General features: G+C 39.7%; 1 protein-coding gene across 1 annotated transcript in view; it reads left to right on the forward strand.

The window, feature by feature from the left end:
• The window catches only part of NCK2 (NCK adaptor protein 2), an 88,076-nt gene extending 68,298 nt beyond the window's left edge, over positions 1–19,778 (forward strand). The window contains exons 4-5 of the mRNA XM_074560331.1: positions 8,413–9,134; positions 18,379–19,778. Of these exons, the coding sequence (XP_074416432.1) occupies positions 8,413–9,134; positions 18,379–18,573 (917 nt within the window). The 3' untranslated portion in view covers positions 18,574–19,778. The remainder of the gene's footprint in view (positions 1–8,412; positions 9,135–18,378) is intronic.
• Positions 19,779–21,893: the final 2,115 nt, after the last annotated feature.

The following is a 21,893-nucleotide window of genomic DNA, read 5'->3' on the forward strand; positions in this document are numbered from 1 at the left end:
TGATTTGTTCTAGTGTAGCTTTTTTGATATTGAGCTTCTTAAAGAAGATATAAAACATCATTAATAGAGCTGTAAGGCTTCATTTCTGTATCACAAATGCAGTCAAAGATTTCTGGAATTTATAGCAGTGTCCTTTAAAGGGTGCTATTGATGGAGATGTTGCTTCTAAAATACTGACTATCCCATATGGATCTTGGCCTTTGAACATTCGTTTGGAAACTGGACGTGTAGGTGGAGGGGGAGAAGAAGCTGTGGGAGGTAGCAGGCTGAAAATGTGCAGAAATGGTTGGTTTTTCTTTCTCCGTAACAGGAGAAACTTCAGTCTGCTGAATTCCCTTTTAATAAAGAAGCAAAGACAATTTAAAATCATAAAAATAATAATAATAAATAACATAAAGCTAAATGAGAATGTCTGATCTGGACATTCCAGCTGTCAAGAAATTATGTGTTTATCTCTGTATTGGGTGAATTAATTACGCATTTACATAGTTTTATGTTTTTCTTAAGATTTTTCCCTGAAAAGTTAATTACTACTTTCTTAATACATTTTTTGTTTTAAAAAGATAGTGTCCACTTTGCATACTTATTAACTGTATGCATTAATATGCAATATAATTCAGAGCCTTAGTATTAGGAGATGAATGACTGACTTGATGAACAGAAAAGGACATGTGTGAAGCCAGATGAAATTGCAATTCTATTGAAATGCAATCATGATTTGAAGTATTTTAAATAAAAATTGGCTAAAATGTTGAATAAATGTTACCTGTAAATAAAAACGGGGTTTGATAAACTTGCTTATTTTTGCATCTAACACAAAACACTTGATTAGTAAATTGAAAGAGAATTTCTGGTTACCTTCTCTTCGAAGATTTTTAGAACTAGGAGAGCTTTTCTGTAAAACTTGGTTTTATATTTGAGGAAATTAAAAAGTATTTCCATCTCAGCTGAAATTGATTTCTTAATTTTTTTATATAAGTCACTAAACAGAAATTATTTAAAAATATTTTTTCTAACTCTTTCAGGGATGACTATTATTATTCGGTATTTGAACAAGTCTTGCTTTAGGTATTTATACTGGGAGTTCTCCTAGCTCCTTTGTTTGACTTCCTTAAATGTATCAGCCTCAATCTTGTTTTGCTTGAATGTTTCAGCTGTTTAACTAAAGTTGTCTTAATAGGTTATAGTAATGTTACATTTTTTCAGCTCTGGAGTGCCTTGTTTCAGTTTGAATTGTAATAGGTTTCTTTTCAAAGAAGAAAAACATTATTTAAAAAACTGATTAAAATTAAAATATTTTCATAAAAAACCTACTGTACTTACGCTCTTTCTGGTGGCTTCTATGATAATTTTTCTTAACCATAAAGCATTTTAGTCTAGAAGGATAGTACACAAATTGAGGTGCATTGAAATTTGTGTGAAAAATTTTACAAGTAAACGCTTTGTTTTTTTTTTTTAATTCAGAGAAGAATGGCCAGTAATGTAAAGAAACTTCAGTTACTGGGTAATTTGTAATGCCAACGAAAGGTCCTTTTTTTAATTATTTTTTTCCCATAAACAAATTTTCAAATACTCAATTCACGTTACGTTTAAAACCCGTGCTTTGACAGCCTGTGTTTCAGTTGTGGCAGTATAGATAAGATTTAAGGCAGAAGCTGAAGTAACCATCTCCCAGAATTTTCTCCCTTTTTCTCCTCTTTTCAATACCTTCGTTTTTACATATTAGTTAGTTTGATACCCAACAGCTGCAAACTCAAGTGCTGAAAGGCGTTGCCATCCAGTGCAAACTAGGAAGTTGGGAAAGGGCGTTATCACATACAAGGAGGACAGCCCTGCAAACCACAACCCCAGCACCACAACCGGGGCCCAAGGGACGCTGCCCTGCTCCTGCTGACCCATCAAAATCAGCCTGGCGTTGCATTCATCTCGCTAAAATCATGCCAGTTAGTCACCTTTTGAGAGAGACGTGCGTCACGGGTTGATCTTGGGGGACTAACGTGATTGCAGAGCATGTCTCTTCGGGGAAGGCATGGCTGGTTTGGGCAGCCGAGGGGCTGGCGGGGAGGCAGGAGGTGGGAAGGCACAGGGATCTTCACTAGCCCTGCCTGCCTTTCCAAGTGGGCAGAGCATCACACTTCTGTTTCTGGAGGATTTAAAAAATAAAAGCACCTACAATTTTGCACCTACAATCCACAAACTTAGCTTAAAGAGATAAAAACAAAATACACCATTTTCTACTCACTTTTGTTTCTGATTTACATGTAAATGCGCTTTTAATTAATCTCTAGTATCAGTTCCTGTGTTTTGACTAGGTGATACAGCGTAACCTGGGCTTTTGATTGAGAAAAAGCTTGTTGTGTTTGTAAACAGACTATGAAAGAAAGGTAGTATTTGATGTACTATTAATTCAAGATATCTATTTGATGACCCTTACCATACTTTAGTTAATTTTTTGACAATTTACAGCTCTGTAATACTGTATAATAACTGATAGAAAACTCATTTCAAACATTAAAGGCTGAATGCATGATATAAACATCAGTTTTGACTTTTTATGAAAAAGAATCTATTAAGAAATATAAATACAGCAATAAAAGAAAATAGATAAAAAGTTGATTTTTTAATTGCCACGTGGAGAGGGAAAGTAACAGCATTACACAGCAGCATTTGTTATTATATTTCCAGCTGTATAGTCAGACTTAAAACTAGCTACCCCAGAAGTGAAGGACACCATTTAGTAGAAATCTAGTCCCTTAAAGAGGAAGTAGTTTCCAAGAATGCAGTTGTATTGAGGTACTTTTGTTACTGGTTTTGCAGTGTTTTTTATAGTTTAAAGGTCATGTACATTTAGGGTGGTGTGTGTGGGAGAAGCCCTCCTTAATCGCTCTCGATATTTTAATAAGAAGTTGTTGGAGGCTTCCTAAGCAGTTGTATCTGGCATATTTAGTGGCATGGACTCTTTCACTGACTTCTGGGTTGAGGAATCCTGTTCTGGAAAGTTAGTGTTGCCTTTATGATTTCTCAAAGCAATAGTTTTCTTGTATTGCACCTTTTTTTATGAAAGGCTTTTTTTTTTTTTTTTTTTTTTACCTGTGAACTTAATGTGCAGGTAAGCTGCAGAAAATATTTTTGCTTATGATTTATGTATTAAAATCAGAGAAGGTTTTAGAAAAGATAAGTTGGGAGAATTCAGAATTCAGATGACAGTAGTTTCACTTGCCAGCTGTTTTTTAGAAATTGGCTTTGGGTATTGACTGACTTTTTTTATATACAGAAGATGGGAAAATGGGAAAGTCAGTAATCTGAGGTATCAAATAAGCTTAAAATTCCTTTGGAAAAGAAATGCAACTGTACTTAGTATATATAAAAGTTAAGCTACGTAAAAGATGTAATAAATTTATGGAGTAATCTTGGGAGGGGGATGCTAGACAATTTGACTGCAAATACCTTCAGTGTTTAATGCATGTTATTCTTAAACAGAACTCAATAAAATAAATGTGAGTACAGGTAAGCCGGCGGAGATGTCTTACAGAGCCTGTTCTTTCTGTTCTTTCACCTCTGGGGATGAGCAAAAGCAGTTAAAATACAAACTGTGGTCACTCATCAGTTCCAGACAAAGACACCAGCGCACAGGAGCATGGAAAGACTCATCAAATAAGTTTTCCTAAAATTAGGAAAAGACACCTGTTTTGTAAATGAGCTTTTTCTAGTAAAGATAGTATGTAATATAAGCCATAATTAGCAAATGGAATACGAATTTTTACTAGTGGCAAAAAAATATCCCTTGCTATAAAAGTGTTATGTATGTATTTGATAAAGCATGTGTTTAGGATAAAGTTTTAAAGATAATTGAAGTTGTTTATGCTAAGCATCAGTTTTCATAAAGATCGTAGCTACGCAGCCTTGTTTCAGTGCTTTCGCTGAAGACAAAAGAAGGAGAGAGAAATCCTTCTTTTGGTTTTAGCAGGAGAAGGCTGGGCAGTCGGGCGTCTGTGCTGTCTGACAGGCAGCCAAGCTTTGGGCCAGGAGCGTGGCCAGTGTGGCAGAAGACATAGGCAAGGGTAGGGGAACTGGCACTATCACAGCATCAAGACCAGAAGGAAATCCCACCAATTGAGGTTTGGTGTTGGAGGGGAGCTAAAGACGTTTATTTCCTGGGAGAGCTTAAGGAGCAGGAGGTGGGAAGGCTGGAAGTGCTGCAGGGAGAGGACACTGGAGGTGCAAGCTGGAGGACCGACGGGTACAATGGGAAGGCCATCATGGGGACAAGCTGGTAGCGAAAGGGTGCAAAGCTGGGATTTGCACAATAGGGACTTAAGAGACAGGAAGCGAATTCATAGGAAACTGGTCTTCCTTCGGCTTGCTGGTCGCAAAACAAGCTATTCTTTAGAGCCACAACTGAGCGAGGAAAGGAAGAGGGCACCAAGTAATGCGGCAGGCACGTTTCTGAGTCTCCCTAGGACTAACCTTGGGGCCAGAGAGTTTCTTTCGCTGCAGAGAGAAGGAGGATTTGCAGTGGATCCCTTCTCTGGAAATGATGCCAACCAGTTGGGTTTTCATCTCAGTAATATATCCACCTAGAAATTAAACCTGCTTACATCACTTGGCAACTTGTTTGTAAGAACAAAAACGAACTAGTTTAGTGTGGGTCAGCTGTAGGTTGTGAACAGTGTTATTTCCTAGGAGACACCATAACATAAACCAGGCTTTCTGCTGGTTTGCAATGCTTTTGCTCCTACTCTTTTTCCCTTCACTTGAAAGCTAATCCATTGCTTTAGGTTTCTTCTTATGACAGCTAGTTGTATTACAGAGGATTAGGGCTTCAAGTGAACTGTAACCAATGAGTCATAAGGGGAAAATACAGTTGTATTTCCTAGTAAATAAATTTTAATTAAAATGAAGACAATATAAACGCCAAAATTATGACTGCAATTACAAGTATATTTGACTCTTCCAAATGTGACTCCCAAAGTGCTTGAATGTTTTGTTTTCTGTGAAATTCCTTACGTGGGTTTCATTCCATTTGGACATAAGAATAGAAATACTCTAACAAATAGTAGTAAGTGAACATTTCTGTTAGTAACGAGTTATGGCAGTGTTTACTCTTCCAGAGATGACTCATGTAAATTGTACATTTTTTTAATGGAGTTACGATTTTTGTCATAGATGCATATGAAGTTTATAATCATCCTAACTTTATTCTTGCTTAGGTATGACTAGCCATCCTACTAAATTATATTTTTAGACTTGTTTCCTAAGGAAATGAAGCTTACACTAGTCATGCTGTCACAGTCAGCTGTCATCGTCCGTCCATCTGTCCGCCCTTGATAACTCAGCCAATTTTAAGGAAACTCGTCAGACTGGCAGAGATAAACTAACTAGTTTTCTCCAACTCATTGCCTGGGAGGGTCATTGCTGGTGTTCCCCACTGGAGGAGAAGCCAGAGTGATCCCAGCTCTTTGTTCAATCCAGGCAGGGCTGAAAGGCAGCGGGGAGCCAGGCACCACGCTTGGCTGGCCACCCCAACGAAGGTAGGGAGGGCAACGCCAGGGGAGATGGGGTAAACTTTGAGGGCAGTTTGGAGATGGCAATGAGGGAGCTGGAGGTACGAGAAGGACCTGGGGTTGCAAAGACAGTCATATGGTAAGGGGGCCTTTTGTGGATCCTGCAGGAGATGGGGGAGGCAGAGGAGGAGTAGTGCAGCAGGAGGTGCAAGGAGAAAAACAGGAACAGATTTCCTTCGTTCTGCTCGTGGAACAACTTGTTTCCTCTTCTGTCAGACACAGTTATGAATGTTGTAACCTCGCAGAAAAAAATGAGTGTTAGATAATGCTGTGTATGCCTTTTGCTGTGCTTGGCTGCAGATGGATCTCTGCGTAGTTAGTTACTTTGGTCAAACCAGCTGGAAACACAGTCTTTGGTGCACATTGCTGCTATTGCAAAAGGCTAATCATTACCATGCTATCAGCCTTAAAAAGTTTGGTTACGTTAAATGTTAAGCTTAAACTGAAGACCTCTGACTGCCTTTTATTAATAAAGAAAAAAGTGAAGGTTCTGATCCCCCCCTCCCCCCCATGTTTTTACAGTTTGTGTTGAATGGGGAGGGTAGAAATAAACATTTAAAATGTCAGACGCAGGATTGGAAGGTTTGTAGAAAAAGATGCAACTTATGAAACTCCAAGTGAAAGAAAGTGTTTGGATGATAACCTTTTGGCAGATGTTTAGACACCTTCATCAGACTACAGGAATTTTTTTTAGACATTTGTTTCTTTCACCTGTTTATCAACAATTTTTTCGCTAGATACTTCAGTTTATGGCATTATCTTATCCCACTATATCCCCATATCTCACAGGTATCTCTCTGCTCTGATTTTCAATTAGTTTTCTCCTGGCCAGCTACTTCATCATTGGCTGTTTTATTTTATTGTATTAGTTCTCCTGCTGTAATTCCAAGAAGCGGTACTGCATATCTCCATTTACAAAGCACATGAAAACCCTAAGATTTAATCTGGAAGGTTCAGTCTCAGTGTAGGGCTTCATGTAGAGAGAATCTATTGAAGTACAGTTGCTTGTTTTCCATTAAGTTGCTTGTTTTCCATGAAGTTGTAACAAGTAATTTCCCCCCTTTCTTAACAGAACAACCCTTAAGTTGTGTTTGTTTATATCACCCTAATTTAATGCTCCTTAGTTCTGATACATCCTTGTCTTTTAGTTGAAAATGATCTCTAAGCTGATGAAAATTTCCAGTCTTGGCAGGCATCAGAGCCTGGCCAGCTTCCGATTAGTGCTTGCTTGGACGCTCTTTTCCTGCGATTGTCTCCTCTAGTACAATAAGCCGCTCTCCCTCGTTTTGCCTGAAAGTGCAGCCACCAGCTCTCGGCTGAAATGATGTCGTTAGAATGACATTAGGATGTAAGCAGGCTCCAGCAGGAAGCAAGGAGCCGCTGGGGAAGGTCAGGAAACACTTTAGGATCATCGGAATTTTCTGCAGTCTTCTGAGACCTTTAGACTGTATTAATTAATGTATTTAACCCTTCTAGTTAGCAATCCCTGTGTGGTTACGTGTGCGCTCTTTGTCTGTGCTCTACAGCTAACCCCATGAAATAGTTTTGCACCAAACAAACATATTTGAAGATACTCATTGTATATGCATGTACATTTATACGTATATATATTTTTTAAAAAAGAACATGCTTTTCAGCAGGAGAGTGGCCAGATTAAATAGTTCTGAGTTATTAAAAATGAAATAGCATGCACCTTCTTCTATCAGATCATTTGAAGAAACAAAAGCAAAGTCTTATTTATATGTTTTCCCCCCATTCAATCTGCCATAATCGGCACGTACTCGTTGTGTCTCAAGTGAATCTCTCGCCTGCCAGCAAGGCTCTAGGAGCATGGAGATAAGTAGAAGAGCTCCTTTTTCTGTGTTGGTTTTTGCTTTCTCTCCCCTGCGTGATATTTTGGGGTTTGCTTCGTTTGTGCTATATTGAGGCTTCATCTTTTGTTTTCTCTTCAGAACTTTTATAAGTGAATTTCACAAGAAAGGGCTACTTGTTCATTTTACCTTTCTGTTTATATATAAGCTTAAGCAGTCCTTGCTGCAAAAGTTTGAAAAGTACACCAAGTGTAATGTGCAGGTTTTCTTCCATGTTTTCTTCCACAGACGTTAGCGTGGTTCCTCTAATTAAGAAAAAAAAAAAGTTATGCATTTAATGTTGTTGTTGTTTCTTCTCTGCGTTGTATTTCATGCTATAATTAAAGCCATGACAGTACATCAGAATTTACAGATTATAGGGGAACGTATGCAAATGGTCTTCCTCACCGTCAGGTTTATGCTTTTATAGTACGTGATGAAATGTAGATGAAAGGGGTGTGGATTTCAAAAAGGGGCTTGCAGTTGGAAGGAGTTGCAGCTGTAGCTGCCTGGGGACGGAAGAATGAAGAGAGCAAAATGTAATCTGCAGAGAAATCTAAGCTTTTATTGCCATGCTAGTTTATTTTTGTAGACTTTCTGTCATGTTTTGCTTAAACCAAATTAAAGTCATCACTGAAATTAAAAGGCATGATCATTTGGCTGGAGTTTTAAGAGACATAACAGCAAGCTATGCAACCATTCCAGTGATTAGCTGTTCTCATGGTGAAGAAACCACTGTTTTTAAGTGCGCTAAAACTCTGGTACTTCTGGGAATGCAAGAGGGCTGTTATAATGCAAATTGCACCTTACTTAATGGTGCATCAGCTGGATGTTAAAGATAATCTCTTAAAGGTGTTGTTTCCTGACTATGTAGTGTTACAGAAGAGATCTTCATTTAACAGTTTTATTAGAGACAGAGGAGCGTGTCATCAAATCCAGCGTTTTCAGTCTGGGGACAAACATTCCAAGTGACCACTTTGTGTTTCTCTCTTTAACAGGTTTGGGAAAAACCAAGAGAAAGACGAGCGCACGAGACGCCTCACCCACTCCTAGCACGGACGCAGAATACCCATCCAACGGCAGCAGCGCTGACCGGATTTACGATCTTAACATTCCAGCCTACGTGAAATTTGCCTATGTTGCGGAGAGGGAGGATGAACTGTCCCTCGTTAAAGGATCCCGAGTAATTGTCATGGAGAAGTGCAGCGACGGCTGGTGGAGAGGTAGCTACAATGGACAGATTGGCTGGTTTCCTTCGAACTATGTGGTAGAGGAGGTCGAGGAGGCAACTACAGATTCACCCAGCTTCCTCAGCTTAAGGAAAGGCGCTTCCATGAGTAACGGCCAGGGCACCAAAGTACTCCACGTTGTTCAGACACTGTATCCATTCAGCTCCGTCACTGAAGAAGAGCTCAATTTTGAAAAAGGGGAGACGATGGAAGTCATTGAAAAGCCAGAAAATGACCCAGAATGGTGGAAATGTAAAAATTCCAGAGGGCAAATTGGTCTTGTTCCTAAAAACTATGTAGTAATCATTAGCGATGGTCCTACCATTAACACTTCCCATCCGCCTCAGATAAGCTACACGGGACCATCATCTACCGGACGGTTTGCTGGAAGAGAGTGGTATTATGGGAATGTCACCCGACACCAAGCAGAATGTGCCCTGAACGAACGGGGAGTGGAAGGAGATTTCCTTGTTAGAGATAGTGAATCTTCGGTAAGTGGTACTCAGCCCGGCAGGCTTTGTAATACCCGATGCTTGGGTTAGCAAGCATGACAGCTAATAGCTTCCCTATCTGTAGTAAAGGGCTTTTCACCCTTCAAGAAGAAGCAAGGCTGTGGCGTTGCCAACCCATATGCTTACTGCTTGTGAGAATTGGTATGGTTCTGAAATGCAGTGACATTTACACTGAAATTTGACAGCTGCGGTCTGTATCATCCAGGGTTTCTTAATTAGTGGGCAAGTAACCGAACATTTCAGGCTTCAGTTCGACTTTTCATGTGTTCCTCATGTGCAATCCTCCTCAAACTTACAGTGCTATGAGATAAAATAATTCTTGTGAATTGCAAATTTGGTCATTAATTTGATTTTCAAGCTAATTTCAAATGGGATCTTTGCATTGGACAATTTCATTCTGCCTTCAATTGAATAATAGCATAGGTTCTTTAAACTATTGGTTAAAATCCCATTTTAATGTATTTCTGCTCTACTTAGATTACTTAGGTTGTAATAAGGTAAAGTTATTATTGTACTAACTGTTAAGATTATGATACACAACAGAGAGGCTCAAGTCAGCAGATCATATGCTTTGTAAATTGAGCCTTGATGACATCAGAGGGATATGAGTAATGCTGATTAGGGATCATTGTAATTCTGAAAGTTCAAATTTAAAATTACACTGAAAGGCCTTTCATGTATGCTGAGGCCAGAGAATTCATGCTTAAAGCACTCAAAATTTAATTATCCCTTGACTGTGATTTTTTTAAAAGGTGAAAGATTTTAATAATTCCCTAATACATCTTTCAAAAACTACAAAATAAAAACACAAATCTGAATTTGTGATTAGGGCTTTTCCGCATTTATTGTTTCAATCGTGGGGCTGTTCCATGAAGACAAACTCTTCTTTAGTAGATGTTTCCATCTAAGTATTCGTTGCTTCACGTACAAAAATTCAAAATTAATATAGTTATATTAGTTCAGTCTTCTAATCTAAGCATACAATACTACTAAAGTAAGTATACCTTATGCAGCTATGGGCATTTTAATGTAACGATACTAAAATTTGTGATTGGCTGGTATGTTGGTTGTAGGCGAGTGAGAAGAACAGAGGCTTCTAGTGGCAGCAGAACAACAGCTGAAAGACAAGGCAATTGTTAACTCTGTAGGGTTTTCTAAATCCAAATTAAACTTTGCTTTCTAATTTTTGGAAAACATTACTAATTTATTATTATTACTGAAGTTAGGACTCTTGCTATTCCCTGAAATTTTTACATCATGTGTAATGTTATTGACAAAGTACAATTCTGTAACTGGATACAGTATTGTCTGATGAAATTTCGGGCATCTTTCCTTGATGCATCTTTCCTACCTGCAGTAGACATGGTAGCTGTCAAACTACCCTTTCTTGGAAGCTCTGTGTCACCGAGTTCCTATTTCTGCTATTAGTTAACTGTCATCACTAAATGAAGGCAAATGCAAATAAACCAGAAGAGAACAGGAAAGAAAAATAGAGATTAAATAAACATAAACCAAAGGAGAACAGGAAGAAAAATAGAAATTTAGAAAACATGAGTGACTGACACAGGCTGAGAGGAATCAAATTTGTTTAGTCAACAGAAGAAAAGACTGAGGTGGGGCATACAGTCTTCTAAAATGTAGAAAGCCACTAGGAGATTATGGTAATCATTAAATTACAGTAGTTCAGTTGTCTCTTCAAGGTAGCCTCCTGTCTGACAGGGACAGGCGGGTATACTGGATGTGGTGTACCCTTGGTGTGTCTGTCCAGCAGGTAGAAGCTCACTTTCAGATCTGGATGTTGCATTTTGGGTTATCCTGAGACAGTAGCTATTAATTTTCTTCTGTCTTTTGGGAAAGTGCCAGAAGGACAGTTTGAAAATGAATACATTACTTAAAATACAAAAATGGGCAACCATTTCTCAGTGCACGCCATGTCACAGTGACCACCGTGCTGCAGCTCATTTCTTTGCTACTAAGAGTCAACCTCTTGAGTAAACAAATTTCCTCGAAAGGACACAGTAACCTTTTAATTTATTATGACATCATAGCACTAAACATACTTGTATTCAAAGCAGTTTCAAATTTGCTGCCTGCATTGTTGCTGGGGAAATTGTTGCTTGTGGAGCACAAAAAGATTCATTCAGAATGTGGTCTTGAAGTTGTTTCCAGCATCTAATGCTTACTGGAATCCCAGAAAATTTACTCAATTCATATTACAGCAAGGTTTTTTTGCACACACGCAAAAAAAAAAATGTGCTGAACTGAGGAACTTATAGTTGGGTTTTGTTTTTTTTTTTTTTTATCTTGATCTGGTCTTGCAGATCCTGTGTTTGGGGTTTTTTTGAGCAGTGAGGAAGGCTGTAGTTATACATATGAATGCCTCTTTTGTCTTAGTACTACTAGAGAGTTTTATTTTTTATTAGGTTTAAAGAAATATTTTACTACCTCTCAAACTTTTGTCTGCCCTAATCTTTATATATCATAACATCATATAATTTGTTTATGCATGTGAACTCTAAAAGCATTGGTGATGGGGTGTTGGTTGTTTTGGTTTTTTCCTGAAGTGCCGGGAGTGATATAATAAGCAAATGGGCATACTTGATAGCATTGGGAAAAAGATTACAAAAGATCTATGTCAAGCTTATTTTGTATGGAACAAAAAACGAATTTAGAAATAGCTCTTAAATTTTTGATGGTTGATGCGTTTCACACGTGTGAGTACAAAGGCTGTTCATGCTGCGGCTAAAAGTCACCAGGAGTGTCCGCAGGATCAGAGCGAAAGATCTTGATTAGAGAGACCAGACTGAACAGAGCGAAGTTGTCAGCTCTCCGCTTCGCTCACCTTTCCACCGGACCAGCACTTCCCATTATGAACCCACCTATTAAAGCTGTGGATGCAGGGGTTATTCCTTTCTAAAAAGGCCCCGTAGATAAAACTGTGAGTCATCCTGCTAATCTTGTGCCTGATTTTTGACCTCTTTTGGGGTTTTCTATAGCCTTCCATCACCATAGTTACGAAAAGTCGTATGTATAAAAGTTTTCCTTAGACTGCTTTGAGTTTGCTCTTGTTACCGAGATATGAAAAGCTGTACTTGGATAGATGAAGGTTTGCATTACTCTGTATTCACTTGATGAGACTGTCATGTTTTTCCATTTCAAATTTTAGTAGAAGCAAGATTTTACAATATTTCTCTAGATTTAATTTACCAGATGTGTGTCTCACAGCTAGATTTCTTTAGCCAAAAATATTCTCCTCAGTTACGCTTAGATCTGAGGGATGCTGCTGTGGTGGAGAATATCCCGAGATGAACTCTGTAAGGTAGCTAGGAGCCTGATTATCTTAATTACAAAATACTATTATTAGAGCCATAAACTTGTTTGAACCATTTAAGCCCATAGTTTATGTAACAGGCATGGTTACGTACTGATAACATTTTTGCCAGTTCTGTTATATCTAGGTAATGTCACCTTAGTTTTGGAGATGTAAAGGAGGAGACTGAAGTGGAACATACCTAGTTAGAAATACTGCTTGATCTGTTCTTTCTGTTGCAGGCTGCTCAGTAGATTAAAAACTGAAGTTTATTGTCTCGTTTAAGTAGCACTCCTGAAAAATAATGCAGATTTAATCTATGCAGTCTCTGTACAGCCACTTCTTATCCTTTTTGAGTTGCAGACTCTTTAGCAGTCAGATTTTTGTTAGCTCTGTGTAGTACCTAACACAAGACAAACAAGTCTTGGCTGACACCGTTGGCCTGGGCTGGGTAGGTGATCATCATGCTTTGGAGATCTAAGATTCCACTGGGGAGAGAAGCAAATTTGGAAGGAAGAGGGGGTTTTGTTCAGATTCACCCCAGGAAACAAGTGTGCTTGCTAGTGTTGTAGCTAACAGGAAGCAGTTATAGGCTGTGGCCGGTGATGAGGGAGGGCAACCACACCACAACTCCAGCTTCTGAGCAGACTGCAGACACCCTTAGACCTCAGCAGAAGCTTCTGTCAGGACCTGCAGTGCCCTTGTACTCCACTGCACATGGGTGCGAAACTGGGGATAAGACAGACACCACTGCTTCATAGCCCTGCGACGTCTTCCCATGAAGCAGAAAAGATGTTATTTTTCTCAAACCAGTTTTGTTTGTGAGCAGGAATGAGCTATGCAAATTTTTGGACCATTCCAGGAGCAATTATTCACTAGGAAGTAATGGCTACCTTCTGCTAATAGTGTCACAGCTATCAAATTATAGTAACTGATCCTAAATGGTGTTGCAGGGTATTGTATTAAGATGATACTAAGGATTGTAGGTGCAACTATATTTGCGTCAGTCCTTTGAGATTGCATTTAGCTTCAGTGCTCTTTGTCCAGCAGTAGTGATAGCGGAAGGAGGAGGCACAGGTTGAGAGTTTTTATGCTTTTTGAGGTGCTAATTCTGTAGCGTTCAGGGTGTCCCATGTTTTCCTGGGGTTTTGATCCTACAAGTGTTGGATAGAAGCAATGAAATGTGGCAGCTGTTCAAACAGTGAAGTGTTTGTCATGTTCTGTGATGTGCTGTGATTGATGAGTATAGTGGAGAAGAGGAGAAAGTTTATCTTTAAAAACAGGCTTAAGGAAATAGTGGTTTATTTTACATGGAAGAACAGAAATCTTATTAGAACTGTATTTGAAGATCGATGGAGCTAATTCATGTTTCTGACCAGTGTAACGTTGATTTTGGAACATGGTGAACCATTACATAGAGAGGAAGGGTATTTGTTTATATCTAAACAAGGTGGAAGGGGTAGAAAAAGGAATTTTTAACCTTCCCCTGTGGTTCTTTCCAGCGTGACCTTAGACATTTGAGCTATGGCTTGTTTTTTGTTTATGGTTAGTTGTTTTTTGGGTTTTTTTGGATGGGTGTCTGAGTAGGAGGAGAAGTGAGGGGAAAACCTGGGTATGGAAATAGAAATGAAAAGGCTCACAGATGGGAGCATGAAGGGTCTAGAATAGTCTGGAGAATGAGTGTGTCTTCCATGGAGGGAAGGGTATTCCCAGGCACGGGGGTGGGGTGAGGGAACAGCTACAAGATGAGTAAAAGGCTTTCAGAGGAAGTTATTTTTCCCAACATTGCCATTTATGATAGAATTGTCTTGTTTCATTCTTAAATTCATTCTTCATTCTTAAATGAAGATTGTAAAGAGGGAACCTTCTTTCCTGCTTTCTCTTGTTTTCCCTTATATCGCTTTATACCTTGTCTTCATGATAAAGTTTTCCATCTTTTTTTGAAAAGACAGTGAAGTTCCTGAACAAAGTTGTAAAATTAAAGGAACATCTTCCTGCCTGTTGTCTTCCACATGCTGTAGGCATCACCTAGTCTATGGTCATCTTAGTCATAAGCAGGAGTTAAAATAAAGGAATCTGAAACTATTCAAAGAAATACTACACCTGGACTGAAAAGCTGCAGATGCGTAATAACTAATCCTCAATTTTCTGATTTAGGAATTGATTTATCTTCATCTTTAGGTCTTCTCAATTATGACAGTACAGAACTATTCACAGGTTCCCTGCTGTGAAGCTGTGCTCTGTAATTCTGTCGCAGAATCATCAACTCCTCTATAGATTTCAGGGGTTAAAGCTTACTTCTGATGTGCCTTTATTCAGTGTATATGAGGCTTTTATTCGTGGAGAAGTTAGTGTGCAAACATCCAAATGTAGCAATTAATTTAAGAGGGAGAAGGGAGAAAAATTGGCCAGCAGTTGAAACAAAATAGCTTAAACAGTAAATAAAATAAACAGACTTGGAGCAAATCCAAGGAGGACAGCAGGGAACCAATTCAAGCTGCATCGAACCAGCACACTTTGAAATGGTAATGTTAAGAGCAGTAGTTTATCTAGAGGGGCTTTTTTTAATAGTCTTTTTAACCATATTGCATGTTTGTTAGAGTAGAAAAGAACCAAAATAAAAACAAATGCAAGTCCAGTTGCCTTTGCTGTTTGTTCTTGTGTCCTGTAGAAGTTACTACACTGAGGCCAATAAAGGGTTTCAGAATTTTTGCAACAGCTGTTCGAGCTCTTCCATCTCTTTGCACCGGATGGTGGCTCTCAAAAGAGTTAGATCAGCCTTTCTGCTATTTTTTTTAAATGAAATCAGATCACGAAAAGAATAAACTTTGTAACATATATGCTGGAGAAAATAAGCGATAATAATGTCTTCAATTTATGCATCAATCTAATTAGCAGCTCTGAGGCTGGGAAGAATGCACAGTAGTTCAGGAGAATGTTCATTCATTAAAGTTATAATTAAAATGGCAGGAAGAGTATTGTGTAGACCACTTCACAAAGATCTAAGTCTGGCCAGTGCCTGGGACATAGGACAGTAGGTCAGAGGTCTAAGACCTATTCCAGCACCTCTCTGTGTGTCATTATCTTTAGACAAGAAAGGATGCGCTAATCATTCTTAGCAAGTATAAGGAGCTTTGAAAACTCGTAATTTTGACATGCTGAAAACAATTGTGCTTTGTCAGAAAACACTAAAAGTTTGTTAAGTGCAAAGTGATTCTTTCACTTGTTTTTTAAACCTTTGTCATAACATGTTTTAACAACAGGAAAAAAAATGTGTTCGGTTCAGATTATGAACTTTCCATTTGTAAGCTCTTCTATTTTAAATGAGGGCCCTTTGGTTGCTGGTTTTCACTCAGCGTAGGCATTGCCCGTGGAAGCACCAGAACTTAGTCGACAACGCTTGCTCTTGTTTTTCGAATCTGAAGCAGCCAGTCTGTAAGCGCTCCCCTCAACGTGGTCCTCCTTGAAGAGACCTTATAGACCTGCCTGGTAGCTTATGTTTAGAGCACAGAGATCGGCTGCATTAAATTTCCCTTCCATGAGCCCAGGGTCTCAGAGCTTCTGCAGAGCTTGGTTTGTGCAGGCCCGTGCTTTGTTACCATTTAATGGCTGCTGTGTAGGGCTATGGAGATGCCCATTGCAACAGATCCTAGGCCTGTGGGGTTACGGCTGCTGGAGGGTTTGTCCACACAATGGTCAAGGTCTTGACCACAGCACAATGTTGGTACGACCAGGTTAGTTTTAACCCAGCAGGGTAGGTGCTGGAAACAGGTTAGTCTTGGTGTGAGCTCTGTGCCAGCTTGTTTGTGATGCTCCTGAGGCAAGGGTTTAATATCACACCTAGCTGGCGTAACACAGCAATTTTCAAACTTGGAGGTAAGGATAGGTGACAGGGCATGAAACATACCTTGGGTGGAGCATTGGGAACCCCAAAGGTACACTATTAGATATTTCTTTGCAACCCTCTCCAGTCCTCTCCTCTTGGCAGTCACAGGGGGTGTTGCGTGTGTTTTAAGCCAGTGGATTTGGAGCAACTTGATGCCTGAAGCTGCCTTCCTGCCAGAGCCTGCACTGACCCAGCCAAGGCACGGGTGGCACCAGGTTACAGATGGAAGAAGCAATTCTCCTATGGATGTTATGTAAAATAACTTTTAAAGAAGTGGTGCTTGTGGATCTGGAATGTAGTGTCTTGGGATAGAAGAGTCCAGAGGTGTGGGGAGCTAGCTCCTGGCTTGAGCAGCGCAGGAGAGGAAGAGCTGCTGCTCAAAGCTGAGGTGCAAGCCTGAGGAGTTGGGCCAGAGCCAGATCAACAGGCACGGCAGGAGCTTTGTTTGCTCTGAGCAGGGTGGATGGAGTAGGAATGGAAGGCAGAGAGGGCATTGGTACTAAAACAGGTGAGGGGGGAGATGCAAGGGACGAGATTTTGGGATAGGCAGAACACGGTGTATGTGTGGGGCAGAGACTCACATCATTGCAGGAAAAAAAAAAAGACAGTGTGCCTGATAAAATGCTGACCTTCAGCTTACTTGGGTGCATACTCAGGTGTGTACCTGACCACCCAAACGTGGCGTAGAGGACTCCGGAGGCTGTGGTTTCATGAACCGAAGCCTGGTGACAGCAGTAATGTCCGAGGGCTCCTGCTCCCCCCCTGCTCCGTCCTCTGCTGTGCTGCAGCTGCGCTTGGGGTTGTTCGTAAGGTGATGCTGTGAACCAGATAGTCCCTTGTGGGTTTTGTTTAGCCTGGATGAGTTCAGGTTCTCAGCACTAGCTTGACCAAAGCAGCAGCCAGCTGTGGGGGAAGACCGAGGGACTGCAGGAAAGCTGTGTCTGAAATTGGCACATGCCTTCAATGGTTTCTGCCTGAAGCCATGCCTTCAGTGGGCAGAGACCCTGCAGCAGGACCTCCAGAGTCGCATCAGGCGTTACTTATCTCCATTAAATACTTGCTACAAACTCTGCTGTGTGCTTTTTTTTTTTTCTCCATTTTCCTGCTGGCTGGCAACACCCACCTCCAGCCACCTCTCACAGGGCGAAGCGTACTCCCATCTCTAGGGCCAGCCAGCGGCGGTCAATGGCTAGAGATGGAGTTCAGCCAGAAGCGAGGGACAGTGTGTCCTTTCTACCCTCCTATGGCAGCATGTGGTGCAGAAAGCCAAGTGGTCTCGTCCTGGCTTTTTGGAGGACAGCACTGTCTTCGTTAAAGCCACGGATTGCCAAGACGAAGAGATTTATCATGTAAAATTGTTCTGTCGTGAATAACTTAATTAGTCCTCAAATTTTGTCTTTTGTGGGCGGTGGTTTGATGGTGAGATTTGTACTGTGTTTTTATTCTATGGCTTTATCTTTTTTAACAAAAAAGGTGTACTCAATAGGAGAAATTATTCCCCATACATGTGGTAATGAAGATAAAAGGTGCATGTGTCTTGGTCTTTTGCAATGCAAAGCAAGAACGGCCCTCTAGTGGTCACGGCTCTAAAAAAAGCGATATGGGGATTTTTCTTCATCTCGCCCAACTAATATTGCGATAATTGCTTTCTCCAGGACTCTCTAGCAAGGAAACCATACATGATGAAAGTTTTTCCCTTCTCCTTGACATTCTCGTGCTTCTAGATTGAGTAACTAAGATAATATTTGCAATTTAGTCATGTAATTGGCAACTTCAGACTGTGCATCTGGGGAGCTTTCACTTAACTGACTTAACTGTGCATGTTAATAATGATGGCAATTATTTATTGAATAATAGGCTATTGGGTTTCTTAAGCAGCTAAAGCAGCGAGCTGTGGAACAAAGACTAGCATAAATTACCATCAACTGTATGACACAGTTTGTTCCTGAAACTACAAAATTACGCCTTCATTTTGTTCACTTTTATGTAATTCTTTTTTTTTTTTCTTTTTAAATTCTTCTCAACAGCCCAGTGACTTCTCGGTATCTCTAAAGGCATCGGGGAAGAACAAACATTTCAAGGTGCAGCTCGTGGACAATGTCTATTGTATTGGGCAGCGTCGCTTTAATACTATGGATGAGTTGGTGGAACACTACAAAAAGGCTCCCATCTTCACCAGTGAACACGGGGAAAAGCTATATCTTGTGAAAGCACTTCAGTGACGATGAAGATGGACTTGGCCGCCTGGGCCTCTTATAACTTACAAGCCTTAGGTCCTAAATTCACTTTTATAGAGCAGAGCAATATCTGAAGCAGGCTTAAGGAATAGGCTCTTTCTAAAGTGTTTGCTCTGTCGGTTGCTGTTTGTCCTTTTTTTTTTTTCTTTTTGTTTGTTTGCCTCTTTTTGTGTCCCAGTTCTGTTAATCTCCGACCACCTCTCTTCAGGTTGAGAGTTTCCCTTGGGTGGCCGTGGCGAGCACTCACCTTCCCGGCTGAGTTCAAAACTCCCCTCTCCTGTGTACGTTTACATAGTTAGCTCAGATCAAGGAGGGGCGTTTTCAATTCACACCAGTGTTAATCTGTTCAGATTGCTCACGCAGGCAGAACTCTCCGTTCAGAGACATCGGGCACAGTTTGAATGCACTGAAGCTGCAGCTACTTTTAAGTGAGAGAGAGAGAGAGAGTAGACATAACAGTTGTGGCTGTGAGTTCTGTAGCTATATCGCTTACCGAGTAGTATATTACAAAAACTCCTAGTTCCTAGAAGCACTCTTTACACTGTACTCTGCTATTACATTGCCTCTCTGACTCTTTGTAAAGAGTACACTAATTAAAAGCATTTTGTAATAGTACTTCTTCAACTACTATGGTAAGATTGTAGTAAAAGAAAACTATCTAGTGTATTTTGGTCTGTATTTGCAACAAAGAGAAATTTTATTTGAAAGTTGATTACTAGAGAAAGAATCATTGAATTGTAAAGGCTGAATGTTTTGGTAATCTACAACCAAATGTGCCATCCACATAATGCTTTTTCCTCTTGCCCTTCTGCTTGTTTGAATTAAACGATTATGTATTTAATTCTCAAAGTAATATGTATCTGTAGCTGATTGTTGACACTAATACAGAAGATTAATAAAAACTGATCTTGGGATGGGGTGGGGCGGGCTACCAACACTATATATATATTTGCTTTACAGAAAGAAATCTTCGGGTTTTACAGAGGATGGCGTGGTTGGTAGGAAGAGACACACAGAATGTTTATGAAGAAAATGCATTTTTCCTCTTTTCTTTACATTTAAACTCCTTTATGGTTTAAATATACAGTCTTTAGATGGCACATTCCTGAGATTGAAGAAGGGATCGTGAGATCTCAAAAATCTTACATACTCAGTTTTTTGGATATTGTAATAAAAAAGGTATTATGTCATGATGGAGTACTGGATTTATCCTTGGGTGGTAGTCCTGGTGTTCCTTTAGCAAGGTGAAATAGAGTGAATTATGAATTTATTTGTCTTGGAATTTGTGTGGCCTAAAAAGAAAACCTCTGCGACTGCAGAGGACAGTTTGATATGAGGCAGTGTCTGATGAGCTCTGTGTTACTTCTTTCTGTGATAAGTAAGTCTGTTCATAGCTTTAAGGAAAACTTCAAGATGGAGCTGTTTCCTGGTACGTTTTTGCCGTTAAAACATGTTCCTTTCCTATTCTGTGTTTCAGCCAGTGGTAGCGCAACTACCTCTGTGCATAACTCCAACGTAGGGTAAGCAGCGCTGTCTGACTGGCTTTGGTGTAAATCATACCACTGCCAGGAGACCGCAAATGAATTGCAGTCCTGCGCAGACCCGAGAGGCAAGTAAAACTTTTGGAGTTCTACACGCGTACTATTTCCCCACCACTCTTGAAATCTTATTTCTGTAAGGTTCTCTGAATTGACAACTGTATTTGAATTAACAACTGTATTTTATTTCTGTACATGCATTAACTAAAAATTGGGCGGTGACCCTTCGGCTTGGTCCAGCTTAATGAAGGAAAGCAGTGATTCACGGCAATCCAGAACGGTCATGCATTATCCTGAAGAGCACCTACCCATGACTATCTTCTAAGATTGTAGAAGCTTTCCTTAGGAAGTTGGTGAGAAGTACCGGTTGTTTACAGTCTACCTACAGAAGGACTCCACAGTGGGCTGCTTTTTAAACTTCATGAGTGAATTCTGCAGAGAATATAGGTTTTTGCCTTCTAATACCTATTTTTTTTCTGTAGGTGAATCTAAGCATGTACTGAGTATGGCAATGACATTAAGAAAGTCAACTATATGTTGTATGAGCATTTTCAGGTTTGAGTGAATTGCTTTTCAGTCTCATTGACTCTGTAGTATTTGGAAAAATGATATATGGGAATGGTTTTCCTTTTCAGTAAACTGATTACTGCAATTACTCTTTCATGCCCCTTGTTCATTTTTCTGAAATGTTCCCTGTTCCAGGAGCCTTTGTATGCCTCTTGAAATCCTTTTTTCACTTTTTTTTTTTATATTCCCTTTTAACAAGCTCTGTTAGTTCCTAACCCCTTTCTAGTCTTAGTATCTTAGAAAAAGCAAACAGACATACAAGTGAAGTTTTTACCATATGCTTTATATTTTAATGGATTTATCAAATCCTTTTTTTTTTTCTTTTTTTTTTATGTTACCTCATTCTCTGTCAACAGCTTCTGTGTATTGAGGTGTGAATTGTTCAAGTATTTTGGTTTGGAAGCAGTAGTTAATTTACGAGCCAACAGTGTGGACAACTAGCTTGAGTTATTTGTTTGGGTTTTTTTTTGAAACAAGCCTCATCTTGTTTTTGCCCATGCTGTATTTAATCAACATGCTCTCCATTCAACAGGCTCATTAATAGTTCTTCAGTTGTTCCCATCTTTACTAATTGAAATAAGTTTCTGCAAGTTTTGCTGCCTTTTTGACCTCATTTGCTGGATTGGGCCTAAGCATTAGGCCCATAGTCTTCAGTACTAACTGCTTAATAAAGGGGCAGTAGACATGGATTTTATTTTTATTTTCCTATTTTATACATAGCTTTCTGTTGTTTGACAAAACCTCACCCTTATTTTTTGACTACTTAAGGCCTCTTTGTTAAAGCTTGGGGTTGGGGATGTGAGTTCTTTTTTTAAGATGAGAGAAATTGTGGTGACCTGAGTTTCTTCACCTGCAGTTTTCATTAAAGGCTCAAATAACTTCTGATGGAGTAGAAGTGGTGATCTTTCTTTATGGTATTCAGTCTGGCTTTTCCCATCATACCTGGATCATATAGGTGCGTAAGTTGTACTTTTATGTATTAATCCTGTAGAGATTCTTGCCTTGCTGGTGTTTACGTAGGTATGTGAAAGAGTTGTCTGAATCCATAGCAGTTGCTGTACTTTCCAGGCAGTGGTAGGAATTTGAGATCCGTGTCTTCACTTCTAGCTGCAGGAGCTTGTTGATGAGCTCCCTCTTCCAGTTGTCTCAACCGTTTGTGGTATCACCAAATAGCCCTACCTTGAGTAGGCACAAAAAGAC

The sequence above is a fragment of the Larus michahellis genome, chromosome 1, assembly GCF_964199755.1.
Source record: "Larus michahellis chromosome 1, bLarMic1.1, whole genome shotgun sequence".
NCBI lineage: Eukaryota > Metazoa > Chordata > Aves > Charadriiformes > Laridae > Larus > Larus michahellis.